Source organism: Protopterus annectens, chromosome 1.part0 (genome assembly GCF_019279795.1).
Source record: "Protopterus annectens isolate FY-2018-M chromosome 1.part0, PAN1.0, whole genome shotgun sequence".
NCBI lineage: Eukaryota > Metazoa > Chordata > Ceratodontiformes > Protopteridae > Protopterus > Protopterus annectens.
Genome location: NC_056725.1, coordinates 124,607,328 through 124,628,985, shown reverse-complemented (window position 1 = coordinate 124,628,985; position 21,658 = coordinate 124,607,328). Strand labels below are relative to the sequence as shown.

The 21,658-nt window shown below is 38.9% G+C and overlaps 1 protein-coding gene across 1 annotated transcript in view; it reads left to right on the top strand.

The window, feature by feature from the left end:
• Nucleotides 1-21,658, top strand: part of SYNE1 (spectrin repeat containing nuclear envelope protein 1) — a 2,173,401-nt gene that overhangs the window by 519,989 nt on the left and 1,631,754 nt on the right. The window contains exon 33 of the mRNA XM_044089035.1: nt 3,684-3,946. Within this exon, the coding sequence (XP_043944970.1) occupies nt 3,684-3,946 (263 nt within the window). The remainder of the gene's footprint in view (nt 1-3,683; nt 3,947-21,658) is intronic.

The following is a 21,658-nucleotide window of genomic DNA, read 5'->3' as shown; positions in this document are numbered from 1 at the left end:
AGGGGGGCAAGCCCCCTGCACCCCCCCACACCCCCCTACTTAAATATACCAACTCTGAGATTGTGCTACACCAACAGTACAGAGCGGAACGGGAATAATTCCTATTCCCTGCTGTAACATGATCCCGGAGTTGGTATATTTAAGTAGAGGGGTGTGGGGGTGCAGCCCCCCACATGGGGGGTGCAGGGGGGCTTGTCCCCCTGCAATAACGTCTTCATGTTTTTATTTTTATTTTTCTTACTTTACAGTGATCGAGCATGTGAAATATCAACCATATTTCACATGCTCGATCATTTCATAGGTGACCAAATATACATATATAACAGCTTTTTACATACATATATAGTTATATTCTTACTTTTAACATATGAAATATTGTATGGATGATGAGTTTGTATATGGATTTTTATTCAAGCATTTTGTACATATGTGAATTTTTTTTTTGTTTATATATGTGAAAAAAATGTTGTAATGTGTCTTTAAGTTAATTAGGTACTGCATTTGATTGGCTGTGATTTATTTAAATATGTTGTAGTAAGAAATGATGTTAACACTGCTGAAGGATTTATGACCTGAACATTTTGTTTTTCTTTGTTTTATAAAACTGCCTACGTTACTCAGTTTGCTTGGCTTTATCATTTTTCAGTTTGTGAATTTTTGTTTTACTTAAATCCATGGTTATATTTGTATATACTCTTAAATTAAGTCAAATATAAAATGCAGCAATTACTATTCCTTTCACTGGTTGTCAGCTAATGCAGTCTCATAAACATGCCAACATCTTGCTAACCAACAGTGTAAATAATGGTTACTCTTTTGGCATATAAACATTAATGCATAAATATAATAAAGAAAAGCCATCCACAAGATCTTAAAGGTACATAACTGGACTTTACATAAATAATAAAGAAAACAGTGCGCATATAGATTAAAATAAACATAGATGGGCACACAGAAGGAAAATTTAAAGGAAAAGCAGTAAACATAGATATAATGCATACAGAAATTACTAAGCTCCAGATATCTATGTTTATAGGTCAGTTTACTACAAGAATAGTATCCCTAAATAGCAAGTGCTCACAGATTGTTCCACAGACAAGGCAAGCATCAAATTCCCTATCCCCACACTTATGTATAATATAAAATAAATCAAACCAGAATTTATCTGATGCATGATATTTTTCATAATGTGTGGCAACAAGACTTTAATGCAGTTTATTTAATATATTCCTAAGATGTTTTAAAATACATTCCCTATCTGAAGGTATAGTTTGCCTTATATAGAATAAAATACATGGACATTTAAGGCAGTAAACCACTGCCTTAACATAACAATCAAACATCTATTTAGAGATCCAATACTATTAATAACATAACTAGGGGAAAATCCCTGTAACTATAAACACAACACCCCTCAAAACCCTGATCTCTCAAATCTCTTCTTATTTCTGCATGTACCAATCAAACAGGGTCTTATATTCAATTGTTATAGTACAATTTCATTTATTACACAAAATTTAATCTGCTGAAATTATATTCCAATGTTATTTCAATATTCATATCACCCCCCCCCCCCGGACAAAAGGGTGCATGTGCACTGGAGTCATATAAAAAGGAATTAAGAGATAGGTTTACTGTACAAAGTAGTACAAATCATTCCTTTATCTCAACATCTAAAGAATTTATTCTTTTTTCTCCTATATTATAAAGAAGTGTTAAGCTGAAGTCATTAATCTGAATCCTCTCAAACACTTCCTAAACTCACTTTTCTGCCCTTTCACTATCAAAAATAAATTATCTATGGTTTTATTTTACACACGCACACAGACATATATATATATATATATATATATATATATATATATATATATATATATATATATATACACACACACACATACATACATACATACAAAACTTTTTCAAACTGCCCCCAAAATAAACTAGCATATGCTAGGCAAATTGTGCCTCAGTTCCTGTCCCACGAACTTGCTTAAAGTATTGCACATTAAAATAAAAACAATTTTTTTCTCAAACAAAACTCTATTAGCTGCAATGCTTTCTTTAATATACCACAGCTAAGATTGTTCATACACTAGCAAAACAGTCTGGAGAAGCAAAATCAAATTATTTCTTCAGATATGAGGACATTTATTTATGGTGCTTTTCTAGTACTGAAGCATCTCCTGTTGGTGTTAATTAAGGCAGTTTGCTTGTAATATCAAGATGGTAATATATCTTTACTAGCAATACACGTTTCTTTTGGATGCAGTTAGCATGGAAATATAGTAGCCTATATACTACTACAGGTGCTAGGTATGTGTTTGTGTGCATGTGTGCGTGTGTGCATGTGTGTGTGTGTGCATGTGTGTGTGCGTGTGTGCGTGTGTGTGTGTGTGTGTGTGTGTGTGTGTGTGTGTGTGTGTGTGTGTGTGTGTGTGTGCCTTCAATGCATGCTCTATTTTCATATGTTACTGTACAGAAAATAGTATAATGTGATGTGAGTAATTCTTACATCAATGACGTCATACTTCAGTTTGCTATGAAAAGGAGTCACATGCTCTTTAATAATTTTCATTTTGTGTGTCAAGTGTTAATGCATGTATTGCATGTGGTGCCATAGGCAGTTATGGCTTAGCTCTTTTGGGAGAAGTTTTCAAACCAAATATTCAGCCATTGTTCTAATGATACTCGCTTAGAATGGGAGGACAGACCAGTAGGATCACGAGCATGAATGTCTGTAAGTACATAACGTTTTTTAAATGCTCTCATTTCATGCCTGCTATGTTCATGTCCTGAAGTGTCATTGGGGAGTTTAAGAATTTTGCATCTCAAAAAATAAATAAATAAAAAAATGAGTTGCCTACGAAAGTATATCAACCCAGTTTATCATGCTTACACAAAATGCCTTTGAATACCAGTGGTTCTCAAATACTTTCAGTACCTCAGATTACAACAGTAGACAACCAGCACACATAATTCAGCTCTCCAAGAAGTGTTTAATGCTTTTCAACACATAAATTATTCAGCCAAAGTGAAAAACTTAACTTCCCAGTGAAAAACTCAACTTCCTGTCACCCAAAGCGTGAAAACTAGCATACCGGTTTCGGCATATGTATCTTCTTCAGTACAATAACAGCAACAAATCACACAGCTGAAATATATACCTAATCATTAAATTAGCTGCCTACAAATAGTCATTTAATCCTGGCAGAAACAAACCTTCCAATTTAATAATCCGATATTTTTCCTTTTTATTTAATATATTATGCCAAGCTAACTTATTAATTTTATTCAGAATTATTCAATCAATAGTTACAATATTAAATCTAGCAGATGTGTGCTTTATAGTATGCTTATATAAAGCATTAGATGATTGAGCACATTGAATATCGCTTAAATGTTCTGAAATGCATAACTTCAATGGACATGAAGTTTGACCCACATAAAATGCAGAGCAGGTACACATGGTCAAATATATAACCCAGTCAGAAGTACAATTTCTTACATACTTTCAGACCATCTCTTTATAATACCTCACCCCCCCTCCACCACCACCACCGGAAAGGAGAACATGCCACTTTATATTCAACTTCAAGACAGGAAGTTTTATCACTATGATAAACAAATCCAGTTATCTTCTGGGTGATATATATTTATGTATTTTTTTTTCTCTTTTTCAGGTTCAGAAGATTACAGCTGCTGCCAACCATTTACAAACTTGCATTCCAGAAAACTCTATTGAAAAGGCCTCTAAGGAAGAGCTTGGGAAACTTTTGGAATGTTATGACAATCTAAATCAGGAAGCTGAAAAGGAGCAGTTTGCAGTGACTCTGCTGAGACAGCATGCACTGGGGATGCTCAGAGATGTGGAAGTGAAGTCTGGGTCACTAGACAATGTACCTGTAATGAAAGAGATCAAAGCAATACAAGACAAGTTTGATAAGTAAGTATCTTACTTAGAAATTTCGCCAAAAGCTAATAATTTATTACACAATTGTTGTATCTGCATTGCTCTCTTCATGTTGTTACAGTATATTCATATTTACAGTGGTTTAATGTAAGAAAAAAAATGACAAATGTATGACTCAGCTGGGAGATGTCCCAAATGCTTCTCATAAAGTTAAAATGTAACATAAGTGTTTATGAACTCTGTACAGATAAACCAGCTCCAGTGGCGTAGAAGGATACGACCCTAAATATGGACCAGAAGACACAAGCTCAGTGAGCAGGTTGGCCATCTGGGAACTGACTGAGTAGGGTTGATGTGCCCATCATGTTTGGTTGATAAATCTGCCCAAACTACTGTAATCTGTTCTGTTTGACTTTGTTTGCAATTGAAGCTGCTTTGGATTCTGCTCTGAAGTTCTCATTTCTTTGTATGTCCCATAATGTGCATCCTACCACCTATCTCAGGCACTTTATCTCCATCACCTCTAGCTTCCTCAGCTGCTCTGCCTTTACTGCCCAGGTTTCTGTACCATACTATAGTACTGGTTGCACCACAGTTTTGTACACCTTACATTTAAACTTCTTTGATGTTCTTCTGTCATAGGCTACTCTGACACTCTGTGCCAGCTGGATTTGTCCTCCTCATTCAGACTTCCCTTCACCTCAACCACCCCTCCCAGATACTTGAAGCTGTTAACCTGTCCCACTATTTTCTCTTCTATCTCAGTTCTCAGTTCTTCTGATTTCTCCCATTTCTTGCCATTATTATCAGTACTCAGTTTCATCCCATGCACCTTCAGTTTAGCATTCTTTTCCCCTATCTTTTGCTGAAGTTCTTGGTCAGTGTTTGCCTGTAATGCCACATTGTCTGCATACTGCAACTTTGTTGATCTGTCCCCTCCAACCATTTTTCTAATGTAGTCCATCACCAGTATGAACAGCAAAGGGCTCAGAGCTGAACCCTGAAGCAAACTCACTCAAACTTGGAATCCCTGTGAGAGTCCAAACAATGTTTATACATGAGTCATTGGGACCTTGTACATACTTTTCACTAATTCTCCAAATCACAAAGACAACGATGCCGGAATTAAGCCATGTCAAAAAATATATAGTCAAACCAAGTAAAAGCATAAAGACATGACAAACAAGCCAGAACAAACACAAAAAATATAATTATCTGTTTATTAAATAATATAAATGTGAGTGCTTTTGCATTGTACTAAGCAATGCTTCATCAAACAGTACAAAGGAAAACACAGCAAAATTTAAAATACGTAAACAACCAATCATAGATAACAAAGCAAAAATGTCATGTTCAAAACATACATTTTCCTGTTTACATAGTTAAAAACAAATAGCTACACAATATATATAACAGCAAAAATCACCTTTAACTATAAAAGCATTAGCATCACAGATAATCTAGACTGCTGAGTGCCAAAAGGAAAAATATTTGAAGGACATCTTCTCTGTGTAAAAGCCAAGTAAAAAACATTTAAAGCACAATTTTTATTTTATTTTATTTTTATTTTACATTTGTTGACCGGGATAGTCCGACTGGATGCATGTCCATTTTCAGCGGAGGCCCGGGGAGAAAAGCTCCAAGGGTAAGCAGATGCAGCATTACATAATACCAGCATTACATATTACAAACAGACTATTTACAGAGATTACATAAGTAAGCAAGTTAAACAAGTTCCACAGGTTACAGTTAGTCCTGAGCACAAGTCAGGATTAAATTAAATTACACAGTAAACTGGTTAACAGATTTTTACACATTCGAGTTAGCCTGGCTTGATACATTGACATAGCCAGTTAAGTGACAAATGTTGTTTGAGTCTAGTTTTAAATTGACCTAAGGTGGAACGTAAGGTAATATCAGCTGGAAGAGAGTTCCGGGATCTACTTACAGAGTTTGCAAAGAGAGAATCACCGGCTGTGTTATTAATTTTGCTAGTCTGAATTAGTAGTTTGTTAGAGGATCGAAGCGGTCTAGGATTGTTATAGGGGGTGATAATATTTTTAAGTGCAGGAGTATTGTCCGGATTATAGAGGATTTTATAGGCCATAATCAGTTGGTTATACTGGATTAGGCTAGGAAGTTCAAGCCAACCAAGCTGATTTAGATTGATGCAATGATGTGTCCTAAAAGGCAGCCCAGTGGCAAACCTGGCAATGTGGTTGTAGCAAATTGAGAGTTTGTTAAGGACAGTCTTGTTCAAGTTCGAGTAGAGGGGATGCATACAGAAGGGTTGAAAGAAGGTGAGAGCGAGCTATGGCAATTTTAGCTGGAGGGGTTAGGAAGGCTTTTATTCTGTAAAGTGACCTTAGTTTTTTATTGATGGTTTTGATAGTTTGGTTAACATGTAGGTCAAATTTGAGATTATTGTCTATGATGACACCTAATAGTTTTGTAGATGGGTCAGGGGAGATTATTGTGCCATCATTTGATTTTATGGTAAAGGTAAAAGCGGTAGACCTATGTGTTGGTGAAAATAACATAATTTTAGTTTTTTTGGGATTTAGGATCAGACGATGTTCAGAAAGCCAGTTTTCTATTGTATTAAAGGTGGTCTGGGTAGCTGACCATAACTCTACTGAAGATGTGGCTGAGCAAATCAGAGTAGAGTCATCAGCATATTGGATACAGCTGACTTTTGGGATGACAGTATAAAGGTCGTTAATGAAGATGGAGAACAGCAAGGGCCCTAGTATAGAGCCTTGTGGTACTCCAAGGGTGTTAGGTAGAAGGTTGGAGAGTTTGTTCTGCCAGAGGACAGCCTGCTGTCGACCATTCAGGTAGGATTGAAACCATTGGAGGGCTCCAGTATCTAGACAGAATGTTTGCAGGGTGTGGATTAAAAGTTGGTGATCAACCATATCAAATGCCTTGGAAAGATCCAAAAAGAGGGCTGAGGATATATAATTATTGTTGCGATTACAGTTTATGGTGTTAGTAAAGGCTAGGAGGGCTGAAGTAGTGCTGTGATGAGGACGGAAGCCATGCTGAGTGTCTGCCATAAGGCGATTTTGGATTAGGTGGTGCATGAGTTGTCTATGAATACATTTTTCCATAATCTTTGCAAGTGGAGCGAGTATAGCTATTGGCCTATAAGTGGAGAATTCAGTAGAGCTGCCTCCTTTGTGAAGTGGGATTACATAGGATATTTTCCAGATGGTGGGAATTTTAGCTTCTATTATGGTTCGATTGATTAGTATTGAGACGGGGTAAGCAATAGCATCAGCTGATTTTTGTAGGTACTCGGCAGGGAGTTGATCAGCAGAAAGTGTAGTGGGTTTTAATTTTATGATCAAGGTACGGATAAGTGAAGTGGTGACTGGTTGGAAGCTGAGCATGAAGTAGGTTTCTAGGGGTGCTACTTTCAGGACCAGGGGAGCTAGGAGGTAGTTGGCTAGCTAGGGCTTGAATTGTCTCAGTAAAGAATTGGTTAAAACTATCAGAAACATCTTCAGGGGTTTTATCAATAGTAGCAGCAGGGATTGGGGTTGAAGTTTGTCCAGGATGTAGTAGATTATTTAAACCTGCCCAAAACTTCTGAGGGTTATTTTGATTTACTGTCTGTAAATTACAGTAGTATTTGTTTTTGTCTTGTAAAATTGATGTTTTGGTTTCGTTCCTGGATTGCCTGTATTTAATGTGATCTTGAGGGTCTTTAGAAGAACGCCATAAAGCCCATGCTTTGTTTCTAAGGGTAATTTTGAGTTTAGACTCTATAGAAAGCCATGGTGCAGTTTTTACCTTGGTTCTCTTTGAACGAACAGGTGCATGCAAATCAAGGATCTCAAGGAATTTGTTGTTAAAGTATGCTACTGCTTCCTCTAAGGGGAGGTGTTTTAGAATAGACCAATTACATGAGTTTAGTTCTTGTTGGAATTTGGCAGGGTCAAAGTCTTTATTGTTTCTAACCTTTCTGAGTAAGGGTTGTTGGGAATTAATGGTTTTGTGCTTAATTACATATGTGAGAAGGTGATTGCTTAGGCCATTAATGAGGGTACCAGAAGTGTACAGTTGTGGGTGACTGTTTATGAGTACCCAGTCAAGTATACTTTCTTTTTGGTTGGGTTTACCTATCCTGGTAGGGGTGGATATAATTTGTGTAAATGCATGCAGGTTAATATGGGTGGTTGGGGATTCTAAGGAACAGGTGCCCCAGTCTATGTTAAAGTCTCCAAGTAGTAGGGTTTCTTGGGGGTAGTGACATGATAACCAGTGCAGGATATCTTCAAATGTAGATATATTGTTACCTGGGGAATGTACATACAGATGATATTAATGCATTTATTTTTATTAAGTTGCAATTTGGTGGCAAGAATCTCAGAGTTATTAATCTGAGGAGGTTGTATTACATCTATGGTGACATTCAACTCAGATTTATAGAGTACAGCTACCCCACCCCCTTCCTCGAAGCACGATCCAGCCTGTGTATGTTGTACCCAGGTGGTAACACTTCATTGTCTTTAGTGTTAGGTTTTAACCAGGTTTCAGATAAACAGAGAATCTCAGGGAGTGGACATCCAGAAGTGCATGCAATTCATGTACCTTGTTATTAATGCTTCTAATATTGAGATGACAGACTAGGAGAGAGTTAGTTGGCCTATTAATTGTAGGTTTGTAGCTTAGATTACAAGTAGAGGGGTATGTGTATCTGAAGTGAGTGGGCCAGGGTTGGGGTGAATATCACCACCAAGTATTAGGTTGAGTCTATACTTGGTGATGAACTTCAGGAATTTGTTTATTAGTTTGTGGTAGTGTTTGGATCTAGAGCTAATGTGCCTGGGGTTGAGATGTTGATAGACTGAACAAGATGTTGGATAGGATCTGGTACTATAAGTATGGTTGAAGGTGGAAGGATTTACAGCTGGGGTGATAGTATGGCCTTTTGGGACCTGAAATCTGTAAGAAACTGGTTTTCATACAAGGTAAGGAGGTATGGTGTGAACAAGAGGGGTGTGAACAAGAGAGGTAGTAAAGAGGAGTATATCATTATATGTGATTCAGCTAGTGAGTGAAGGAACTGTTTTACCTGGTGAAGCAACACCAGAAGATAGAGTGGTGAGGTAAAGGTACTGGAAGGGGGGATGGGAGAATGCCAGATGAAAGCTAATAGGTGCTATTAAATGTAGGTAGTAGAATAGGGGTGGGTGGAATTATCCCAGATGACAGCAGATAGGATCTAGAAAGTGGGGTAGTGGCTATAGTAATATAAATTTAGAGGTACTGGGGGCGGGAGGGAATTGGGGGCAGGGAGGAGAGCGAAGAGAGCCCGAGCGTAGTGAGGGCGAACGTAGCGGGGCTATTGTAGTTTACAAGGTTTCCTAAGGTGTCCTAAAGCTATAAGGTAAATATTACAGCTCTAATGTAAGAGTCAGTTTACTGCAGTTACAGGGGAAGGAGGCAACCACTCAAGTAGAAACAAAGAGCCCTATAGCTGACCAATATGGTGACCTGCTTAATTACAAAGCACTGTAAGTGAAAGCTTAACAAATGCGTTTTGTGTGTAACCTACTCTGTTTAAATGTTGAAAGAAACTGATTGCAGTCCTGTAGACACTGTTTTGTAGGGAACTGTAGAGTTCAACTAGGAAAAGAGAAAAGCAGACATTCTAGGGTAAGCATGAAGACAACAAAAGGCAGTTGTTATATAATAATGTATTCAGAAAGGTTTGGTGGGGGGGGTAAAGTAGCATACTTCAGAATGAACTAAGATTTATAGCTAAGAAAACTAGGCAAGAGAGCAATGCAGTAAATAAACACTTGGCAGATTTTAAAGATATACCAGAAAAACAAAATCAATTATTCACAATAGTACAACTAGAAAATTGCCAGTAAAAGCACTTCAGGTATAGCTAGCCCAAGTTATTCAAGTCATAAAAGCACTTCTTCAATGTGTGTGTGCAATTTAAACATTAAAAAACACATGCAGCAAGGAGGAGCTCTGATTATACACTTTCTCTAGGTACAGGTTCAGTTTAAACACAAATATTACCACAGAAATTCAGTAAAGTCACTAGCTACTTATAGAGCCTCTGAAAAACAAAATAGAGCAGTCTGTGCATAAATCAACCAAGCATTGTTAAAGCAAAACATGTTATATATGCAGACCTCTGCCATCTGGGACAATAACTTTAACATGCTTTAAAAACTAAGTATAAAAAGTCTAACTAATAATAGAGCAATAAAAGTGGATATAAACTCGATTGCTAAGCGAGCAAGTGTAATAAACATAAAAACTGCATTAAATTGACAATCTGTCAAAACTCTTGGATCTAAATAATAAAACATACATATAGAATATTCATAATTACCATGGAACACACTTGAAATCTAAAAATCATAATGAATGAAGCAGGTCTTGATTTCACTAATGTGACTAAAATGCATCAATAAAGTGATGCTAATGCTGAAATCAGCTCAAATACTAAACTTGTTTGCAAGATGATAGCCAATCAAAAACTGAGTGGTGATCACGTGACAAAGACTAAGCTGCAGTTAAAGCAAATACAAAAACAGTTAAGATGAGAACTATTATAACTTTATATAAAGTATTAAATAACTACAAGCGCAACTACATAAAACAACAGGTAATAAAAGCTGGAAATGACAAAAAAAAATATTTTTACTTGTGTGTAAGTGGCCTGTCAATTAAAAACGTCATTAAGACCATACTGCCTGTCAGACTGTAATCTAATTATCCATTTCTGCTCAGTTTGTTCTGTCTTATTCCTAACATTGGCTACTCTATCATTCATATGCATGATTTCAAGAACTAAAAGCTTAAAGGAATGCTGGATACTCGTCAAGTACATGTTTGGCATTGGCTACAGTGATGTCATTCTTCCTAATCTTACAGACATGTTAGTTTTTCCTACATAGAATCTAGGGCACACTGTGTAGAAGGCAAGATAAACCACATTTTTTGTGGAACAATTGGCATAATGTGACAACATGTATTCCTTATTCATACTTGGATGTACAAATAAGTTACTATTACCTATATAGGAACAAATACTGCAATGTCTGCAGCTAAATGTACCACATCTCTCAGAACTAATGCCTCTATTGATATTCATATTATGATGACATAGTCTACCCTTTAGTGACCTACAATTCTTATAGGCAAATCTGGAAGAGTCACCTACTATATTATGCAGATCCTCACTAGCTGTCAAAATATGCCAGTTTTTCCTGACAATATCAGTGGCACTTCTGTTGTCAGAGGTATAGGAAAGTAGCATCCTACATACATTCTCCCTGTGGTTGCAGTTACTATGGTCTTCTGAGAGGGCTACGCATATCAAAAATGTCCACCTATGGGTCTATATACCCGGATCTTTTAGCTAAATGGCAGAAGATCAATTTGGAAACAACTTTTTCCTATTTACGTTTATTGGTCAACTATTTTAAACCAATTGAAGAAAGACTTGTTGTTGAATTAGAACAGAAACAACATGAGCTTTAGAACACTTTTCTCATCAGGCTACCTTAGAAGCCATGGATAAGTCGCTGACCAGCACACACCTGTTTGAGCATAAATTACAGGTGCAGAAACAAAACAAATTGATTAGAGATTTAAAGGATTTTAAGGCAGGTAATGTTTTTTCTTGGCCTTATGATAAAATAAGAGTGTCTGGTTTAAATAGTCATGGTAAAACAAATCATGCACCTGTCCTTAGTGCTACAAATTCCTGTGTAGAAAATACTTCTCATTTATGTTTGCATAAGCCTCCTGCTAGTCAGCCAGCTATTTCAGCTGGAAAGACACTCATGCCCTCTAGTGATACCAGTGATGTCATTTCTCTGATACACAATGAGGAAGATGTTAGACCTAAAGCAAGGTCTTCGCATATACAGATGAATCATCATTTTTTCCACACTACCACTACTAATAAAAAATCCGACACAACACGAGAAATCAGGAAACAGGATGAGAAAATGCAGGAATTCATCCAAGGATATGAACAATACTCCAACTCTGAATAAGTTTTGGATGCAGAACTCAACAACCTAGTTTATAATTTATTCACATTCTTTGACTAATGATGAATGTAATGTATTGCAGAAAGGACTATCTTTTGTTCCAGCAACCTTCAGTAATATCTGTGATACTGTGCTGGACATTAAAATGTTTTGTAGAAAATTGATGTTGAAGTTTATGTTTCCCCCTTCCAGTGGGAATTTTGATAATATAAAGAAACCCAACTCTTATGTTCCATTACTAAATCCCCTAGAAGAAGCTTTTATGAAATCCTGTGAAGCAGATTTTTACAATATGTACAATAGTAATGTTAAAACTTATAAAAGGTTTTATAATCTAAATCTGCATATTTATCCATTAAGTCTCTCAGTTCTAACGAAGACATCACCATTTGTCCTGCAGACAAAGGTGGTGTGGTTGTGGTCCTTGATAGACTCAGCTATACTAATAGAATGATTGACATGTTGTCTGATGGAGATACTTATATAATTCTAAACGGTTTACCTTTGAAAACTTGAAATGCACATTGTCGAAAGACAATTGTGCGGAAGTATGTTTTCAAGTTTTCAGATACGCGAATAGAAATGCAGCGAATGTGCAATGACTGAATGCACACTGACATTCGCTCATTGCAGATTTGGAATTTTGGGTGCGGAGTGCACTATAGTGGGGATCGGGAAGTGAACTCTTTCCCCACTGTAGTGTGACCTCAGAGTTAGAATAATAAAGTAGGGGGGTGTGGGGGCACAGCCCCCCCATATGGGGGGGTGCAGTGGGGGCTTTGCCCCCCCTGCATTATGATCTGTATTCGTAATTGTAGTTCGAAAATCAATGAATCTGGTTTTCGATTTGCTGATTGTCGATCATTAGTGCAGTTCGGAATGACGGTTTTTATCATTCCGGTTCGCACAAGGGGCCGATCGGATAGTTGATTTTCAACTATTTAAAGGTAAACCTTATAAACACCTCTACGATTGGAGAGATTATACACAGAGTATATAGTGATTTGTTAGATTGTTTTATAAGTAGATATATTACTAAGGAAATCTATGATTATCTATTAGTGGAATATCCACTGGTGCCGACTATTAAAGGGCTTCCAAAAATACATAAATCTTTAACAGAACTGCCTCTGAAGCCTATTGTCTCAGGTAGAGGATGACTTATAGAGTCCATGTCTATTTGTGTGGAGAAAATATTGAAACCTGTGGTAGCCAAGTCAGACATTGTTCTCAGGGATACCACAACTTTCCTTAGATCTTTATTTGAACATATTGATAACATTTCATTGCCATCACATTTCTTCTTTGTTACACTAGATGTTTGTTCTCTGTTCACGTGTATTCTCAATGATATTGGCTTCTATTATATTAATAAATACTTGCACTTTGACACCACTCATTCATTAGGGCTTATCAATACTGTCTATATGTTATTGGAGTTAATTCTTGAGAACAATGTCTTTACCTTAAGCAGTACTTGTCTACAAAAAAAGGCTGTGGCTGTGGGTACTTCCTGTGCCAACTCTTATGCCCCATAGTTATGTCATATTGGGAGACCCATTTTGTTATGTCAAATGATAGATTCAAGTCAAACCTTTTATATTATAAACATTTTGTGGATGGGTTTTAACATGGGTCGAGATAGGGGAGAGGTTCGTAGTTTGGAATAACAGTGAACTCCTATCTCGACCCATGTTAAAACCGTTCCTAGATTGGCTTTTAGTGTTCGACATTACCGTTTTTGAATTTCCGTGTTCGACAAAAGTGCAGTCGATGGAGTTCGATTCGGAAATATGATAGTAAACCTGTGGATGATATATTTATTATATGGGAAGGTGATAAATCTACTTTGGATGGATTTTTTCATATATTGAGACTATGACAAGTTTCCTTAAATTTACTATGCAGGCCTCAAAAGAATGTATTAATTTTCTTGATGTTACTTTGTTGTTCCATGAAGGGAAGATTCAGACTGATATTTATAGGAAGAATTTTTGGAAGAACAGTTTATTAGATCGAACTAGTATGCATCCCAATCATGTTTTCGACAATATTGTTATGGCACCATTTCTTCGTATTTCACATCTAACCAGTGATGATAGATCATTGAATTATTCTACCATGATGTTACATAACAATTTACAAACACAAGGCTATTCTCGTAAGCTCTGTCAGCAGTATCAGTCTGCTGTATCTAACTTGCACCATGAATGTAGCTAACACTGTATTTCACTGTATGGTTAACAGACTGTAGTTTTCCGGTAAACCACAAGGTGGCGCTCCTTTTCATTTGATATAAAAGAGAGAAACAACAGTGAAAGGGAAGAGACTGAAACACATTGTGAAGGAATAAGGGGCCTTGCATTAAAACCAGATTTTTCTAGTGTCTGGGACAGGGAAGTGAAGTTGCAGATTGTGTTTTCCCTCCTTTTAAAACCTGGTTGATGGTGATCTGTGAAATCAAGAGAGAAGACTAGAACCAGTAGTCCCACACCTGTATCTGATCAGCAATGACAGGAATATTGTTGGGTCTATTATAAAGAAGCCATCTTCGATTACCAGATGGCTGTTGGGTGATCTCTACACTTCTCATCAGTGGAACTGTGGTGCCTGACATCCAGAATATTATCGACAGAGTGGTGAAAGGCTTCAGCTGCCATTTTATACTTTCATAGGATTGTGCTATAACTTCAACTGGGACCGTGGGCCTAGGCTTTTCCCTTTTTCCTTTTCTGAGCTGAAACTGTTTAGCTTTATCTCTTAAATAGTACTGGCTGTCGTTTTGTGGTTCTCATGTTACTCACCCCTCAGTGTGGATTTCCCCTTAAATGCATTGTGGATTACAAATACCTGAGTTTCATATGAGCTCCAGTTTCGGGCCTCATCATGCCGGCATTAACACTGTAAGTAATCACTGGCCAGTGAACAGGGTATAACACAGCGTTTTCAAAGTTTGGTCTGATTAGAACTGATCAAGGTTATAGCTGCTGTTAGTATTGTTGCATTATAGAATCCTTACTGCTTAATGACATTGCATTTTTGCTCATATTTGAATGACAAGATCTCTCTTATTGAGTTCTGAGAGGTGTGATTTCACTGTATGTATACCTCATATTGCCTTACTGCTAAACTTTGTGCTACTGCAATGATTTGTTTGCTACTGTGTTGTTGCCTGTTAAGACTAGAATTTCCATCTAGAATAAAATCTGTTATTTACAACCTTGGTGTGTTGGGTGTAAATAGAGGTGTTACCAGAGACAGGTAGGAAGGAACCCATGCACTATTCAGCTACTCCTGTGGGTGCACTACATTTAGGGGCTCATCCAGGATTGCCTGTACTACCTAGAACTCTGCCCTATTTCCCTGAATGTTTGTAAAACAACACCAGCAGCAAGATGAACCCAGAAGTAGGCGCTAAGTGGTGCAAACAACACAATGCTTAGTCAGAGCACTGCTTAGTTCTAGTGTTGCCAGGTGTCACATGGACTGACATGCAAATACATCAAATCACAGAATCCTTACCAGTTGTAGGCCATGATTTTTTATTAGACAGCACCATGGAGACTACAGAACAGAGCACATTGGCCCTATTAGAATGGAAAAATCCTCTAGTATATGAGCATATACCTTCGAGTGTATCAGTTTCAGGCGAGAATGCAGTCCGCGTGGTAATCCCTGAGAAGTGCAGTACCCCAGCAACAGAACAAATACCTGTGGAAGCTATCCAAGTAGGTCAGAACCGTACACCATAAACTGAAGCTTCACTGCCCACAAATACTATAGGGCCTGAAGTTTTGAATGCTTTGGGAAGTCTTGTAGAAAAATTCTTAAGGCCTACACAGACATTCACTGGGTTTGGGCACTGCAAATTATGTTTCTTCTCTGGCAAACAACCCACACCTTTAGGGAGAGGAAGATTTTGAATCTTGGATGGATCAGGCTTCACAAGCCCTAGAGGAGTGGGATATCCCAGAAACTCAGAAGAAGCAGCAGATAGCTGAAAGTTTAAAGGGATTAGCTATGGATACCAAAGGCAACCTAAGGATGAGCAAGAAAGACTGTACAGCCAAGGACTATTTAGGAGTACTGCAGGATGTGTTTGGAAGAACAGAGAGGGCTGCTGACCTACTGCATCAGTTTGAACATACATACCAAGAAGTTGGTGAGAAACTATCTGACTACATTAAGCGATTAGATAAAATGCTTTACCAGATCATCCTAAAGAAGGGGGTGGATCTGAAAGTAGCTGACCAAGTACGAATCAGTCACATTTTACAAGGAGCTGAAGCTATGGATCCCATTATGTGGGAACTGAGGATGAGAGATAGGAAGGAGACTGTAACCTATTCTCAATTGGTTAAAGAAGTGAGGGAAGAGGAAGCCCTGTAGGAAGCCAAATCTCAGTGTTCAACATCAACTTAAGTGGTGAGGGAACACAAGCAGGAGTCTACAGCAGTGCTTACTACGCAAACAGGAGTTATGGTCCAGAGTGTCAACAATGTAGAGGTTAGATGAGAGGCAGTTGCAGAATTACAGAAAGCACTGTTAACTTTAGCTGAAGGGAGGAATATATCTGCTAGAACCTCCACGAAGGGACTCAGGGAAGAAACAAACAAGCCGACGTTCAGAGTTCCTACTGTATTTTGTTTTCGCTGTGGAGATGCAGGGCATATCAAGCGACAGTGTCCAAATGCAGAAAACTTGGAAAAAATGAACAAGCTCTTACTGGCAAGTGCAATGCAGGGAAACTTCAAAGGGCCTCAGTGAAGGAGCCAGCTGGGTGCCCAGTTTCCAAGAGCTCCATGAAATCTAACATCAGCACCATCTCCCTGGATCTCACTTCCCAACCACTCCTTGCAATAGAGGAGGGAAACTACCCATTGTGCACACTTCTAGCTCATCTGAGGTGAGCAACCAAATTGGAAAGCCATCTCAGCAAAAGTCTCAGCATCTGAAACCACAAAAGATTACTAAGGAAGAGTTCCATCCTTTAAAATTGTGAAGCCAACTGACTGGACCTCAACAACATGCTGACTCCCATTCCGGATGAACAACACCGTAAGCAGAAAGTACTCGATGGCCTAGTGGGACTGTCCCCTTCATGGCAGTGAAGATAGAGGGCGTGTACGGTAAAGCATTGTTGGATATTGTTGCACAAATCACCATTCTGTTCAGAGATGTCTACCAGAAATACTTAAAGCATTTGCCACTTGGAAAGTGAGAAGACTTGGAGATCTTGGGGCTAAGTGACACAAAGTTCCCCTATGATGGTTGTGTCTCACTTAAGTTAGAATTTTCCACCTCAGTTGTTGGGTCAACAGAAGTTTTTGAAACTCTTGCTGTTGTGTGCCTCAGGCCAAAAGGAAAGGATTCAGCATCTATTTTAGTGGGGACAAATAATAACCTCATCAGAAGAATGCCTCAGTTGACCCAGAAACACCCAACATTACATCCATTCCTGAGGCCAAGTTTTGTGCCCTTTAGTAGGAGAAAGATAGTAAGAAAGATTAAATTGGTCATGTATGGACCCTTCCTGGGAAAGAACATATAATTCATCCTGGTCAGGTCACCTGCTTGAGGGCCAAAGTGAAGATGTGTGGACAAACAGCTTCCTCTCATCTCATGATGGAAATGGATCCAGAAATAGACGTACTACCAAGGCTGGAATTAGTCCCCTTAGTTTGGCCTGTTGACAAGCTGAAGCAACCTTATGATACTTTGCCTCTGGGGTTAGAGAATAAAGGAAGTACCCCCATTGTCCTGCATTCACAAGTGTGTTTGGGAAATGTTTATGCTGCCAGTCCCTTACCTGCTTCTGTTTTTACAAGAAACAAGAGCAGTGTCAACGAGCTGAAGCTGAAAGATATTGATCTAGGAGATGGTCTTCTGTCCCCTGAGTGGGTAACCAGAGCTAAAGAGCTGTTGATGAAGAAGAAAAATAGTTTTTCTACAAGTGAGCTGGATGTGGGTTGTGTGAAAAGTGCAAAACACTGACTAAGATTAAAAGAAGACCAGCATTTCAGAGAACATTCCAGAAGGGTAGCCCCAGGAGATCTGGTGGACTTGAGAAAACATCTGGAAGAACTTAAAGCCACAGGGATAATTCGAGAGTCAAGAAGTTCATATGCCTTTCCCATTGTCAATGTCAGGAAGAAGAATGGTTCAATTCGCATGTGTGTTGACTATCGTACTCTGAATCAGCAAACCATTCCAGACAAGTACACAACATCCCAGATTGAAGATGCTCTAAATTGCCTGGTGGGCAGTAAGTGATTCAGTGTGCTAGACTTAAGGAGTGGATACTATCAAATCCCTATGCACCCAGAAGATAAAGAGAAGACTGCCTTCATCACTCCTTTGGGACTTTTCGAGTATGATCGCCTACCTCAAGGTTTATCGAATGCACCGGCAACTTTCCAGAGAATCATGGAAAGAACAGTTGGAGACATGCATCTCCTGGAAGTCTTAGTCTTTCTTGATGACATCATTGTCTTTGGGAAGACCCTGAGGAGCACAAAGAAAGACTGATGAAAGTATTGGACAGAATTGAGAAGGAAGGATTAAGTTGTCACTGGATAAATGCTAAATTTTCCAACCTTCAGTGACCTTTGTGGGGCATGTAGTGTCTGCAAATGGAATATCCACAGACCACAGCAAAGTTGAAGCTGTGGCATCTTGGCCCAGACCCAGAACCATCACAGAGCTGCGATCTTTCCTTGGGTTCTGGAATTACTATAGAAGGTTTATGGAAGGATTTTCAAAGATAGCAAGACCACTAAACTAATTGCTCCAAAATGATGAGAAAGCAGATGAAACAGATGAAGACATCCTTCTGATGAAACCAATGGAACCGAGAGGCTCTAAAGAATTCTTCGAGAGTCGTTGGACTCCTGAGTGCGAAGAGGCATTTCAACAGCTTAACTATTGTCTCACACATGCCCCAGTGCTGGCATATGCTGACTCAACAAAGTCATACACATTACATGTGGATGCTAGCAGAGATGGTTTAGGAGGAGTCCTTTACCACGAGCATGACAAGCAACTGAGACCTTTGGCTTTTATCAGTCGAAGTTTATCTCCAATCGAAAGCAACTATCCTACACACAAGTTGGAATTCCTTGCTTTAACGTGGGCTGTAGTAGATGAGCTGCATGACTACCACTATGAGGCTGAATTCGAAGTTCAGACTGACAGACTGACAACAACCCTCATACATACATCCAGACCACTGCAAAGCTAGATGCTATTGAGCACAGATGGATGGCAGCTTTATCCAACTACAACTTCAGTTTAAAATATTGCCCAGGACACGTAAATGGAGATGCTGATGGTCTGTCCAGAAGACCTCATGGGGATTTACACCCCAATGATGAATGGGTGGAATTTCCAGCACCAGGAGTGAGAGCTATGTGCCAGATTGCAACCTGCTACCAACAAACTGAATGTTGGGCCAGAAGTTGGGTCAGTTTGTGAAAAGCATTCCCCAAGCTTACTGTAATCTGGTCACTTTACAGGCTTCATCGCTACCAGTATGAGTAACAGTGACCTCAGGAGAGATCAAAGAGAAGACCCCTTAGGTCAGCTAGTGGTAGCTGCTTTAGAGAAGAAACAAGATGTCATGCTTCACACAGATATTCATCCACTGGTAAGACCTTTGGCTAAAGAATGGGACAGACTCCAGATACGAAAGGGACTTGTGTATAGGAGATCTCCTAGTGCACTTGGCATTGAAAAATGTCAATTGTTGCTTCCTCAGAAGTATCGAGAAGTAGTACTTCGGTCATTGCATGATGAACATGGTCATCTTGGTTATGACAGAACTCTGGGACTTGTACGAGACAGATTCTACTGGCCATGCATGAAACAAGATGTTAAAGATTATTGTCATACATGTCTTTGCTGCATTCAGAGAAAGACTCTGCCCACCAGAGCTGCCTCATTGGGTCAAATGGAGAGTAGTGGGTCCATGGAACTGGTCTGTATAGATTTCCTTTGCATTGAACCGGATGAAGTCGGGATCAGTAATGTGCTGGTGGTGACAGACCACTATACCAGATATGCTCAAGCATTTCCAACTCGCGATCAGAAAGCTATTACAGTGGCAAAACTACTTGTTGAGAAGTTCTTTGTATACTATGGCCTGCCAAAAAGGATACACTCGGATCAAGGGTGTGACTTTGAGAGCAAGCTTGTCCACGATCTACTCACTCTTTTGGGAATTCAGAAAAGTCGCACCACTCCCTATCATCTTCAAGGGGATCCTCAGCCTGAGTGTTTCAACAGAACTTTATTAGACATGTTGGGAACACTATCTGGTGAGAAAAAGAGTTAATGGAGTAGATATGTAGCCACAGTGGTGCATGCATGCAACAGTAGTAAAAATGATGCTACAGGATTCTTGCCTTACTTCCTAATGTTTGGAAGAGAAGGTAATTTTCCTGTTAATTTAACCTTTGGAGTCACAGCTGATGATACACCAGTGCAATCTCATGGCAGTTATGTGGAGAGACTCAAGAAGCACCTCAGACAGGCCTATGAGCTAGCTGAACAATCAACAGGACAATGACATCAGCGAAACAAGACTCACTATGACAAAAAGTGAAGATACATGACTTGCAACCAGGGGACAGAATTCTCTTGAGAAACTTGGGCCTGCAAGGAAAGCACAAACTAGCTGAACACTGGGGATCTGAGATCTACATAATTTGTTCTCAGCTACCTAACATCCCTGTCTACCAAGTCTGCCCTGAGGGTAAAGAAGAACCCAACAAATCCTGGCACCGCAACAACTTAATGCCTTTGGCAGAATCAGTGAGACTTATGAATCCAGAACCCAAAATGGCTCAGTGAAAACCTAACTCAAGGCGATCCAGAAGACTAAGGCAGAGAGGAAATATCCTCCCAAATGATCAAGAGCCTATGATTCCTCCTTCTGAAGGAGAGGAGGACAGTGATGATGACTGGGGTTTCAGTGGACTTTGCTATAATGATGTTCGAGACCCCACAGACCGCAATCTCAATGTAAATGCACCAGAATTTGTCCCTTGTCACTTTGAACAGTCCATCACCAACAATAGACTGATTCACTGTATGTGTACCTCATATTTCCTTATTGCTAAACTTTGTGCTACTGCAATAATTTGTTTGATTCTGTGCTGTTGCCTGTTAAGACTAGAGTTTCCATCTAGAATAAAATCTGTTATTTGCAACCTTGGTGTGTTGGGTGTAAATAGGGTGTCACCAGAGTCAGGTAGGAAGGAACCCGTACACTATTCAGCTATCCCTGTGGGTGCACTACATGAAGACTATAGTAACTGCAACCACAGGGAGAATGTATGTAGGATGCTACTTTCCTATACCTCTGACAACAGAAGTGCCACTGATATTGTCAGGAAAAACTGGCATATTTTGACAGCTAGTGAGGATCTGCATAATATAGTAGGTGACTCTTCCAGATTTACATATAAGAATTGTAGGTCACTAAAGGGTAGACTATGTCATCATAATATGAATATCAATAGAGGCATTAGTTCTGAGAGATGTGGTACATTTAGCTGCAGACATTGCAGTATTTGTTCCTATATAGGTAATAGTAACTTATTTGTACATCCAAGTATGAATAAGGAATACATGTTGTCACATTATGCCAATTGTTCCACAAAAGATGTGGTTTATCTTGCCATCTGCACAGTGTGCCCTAGAGACTATG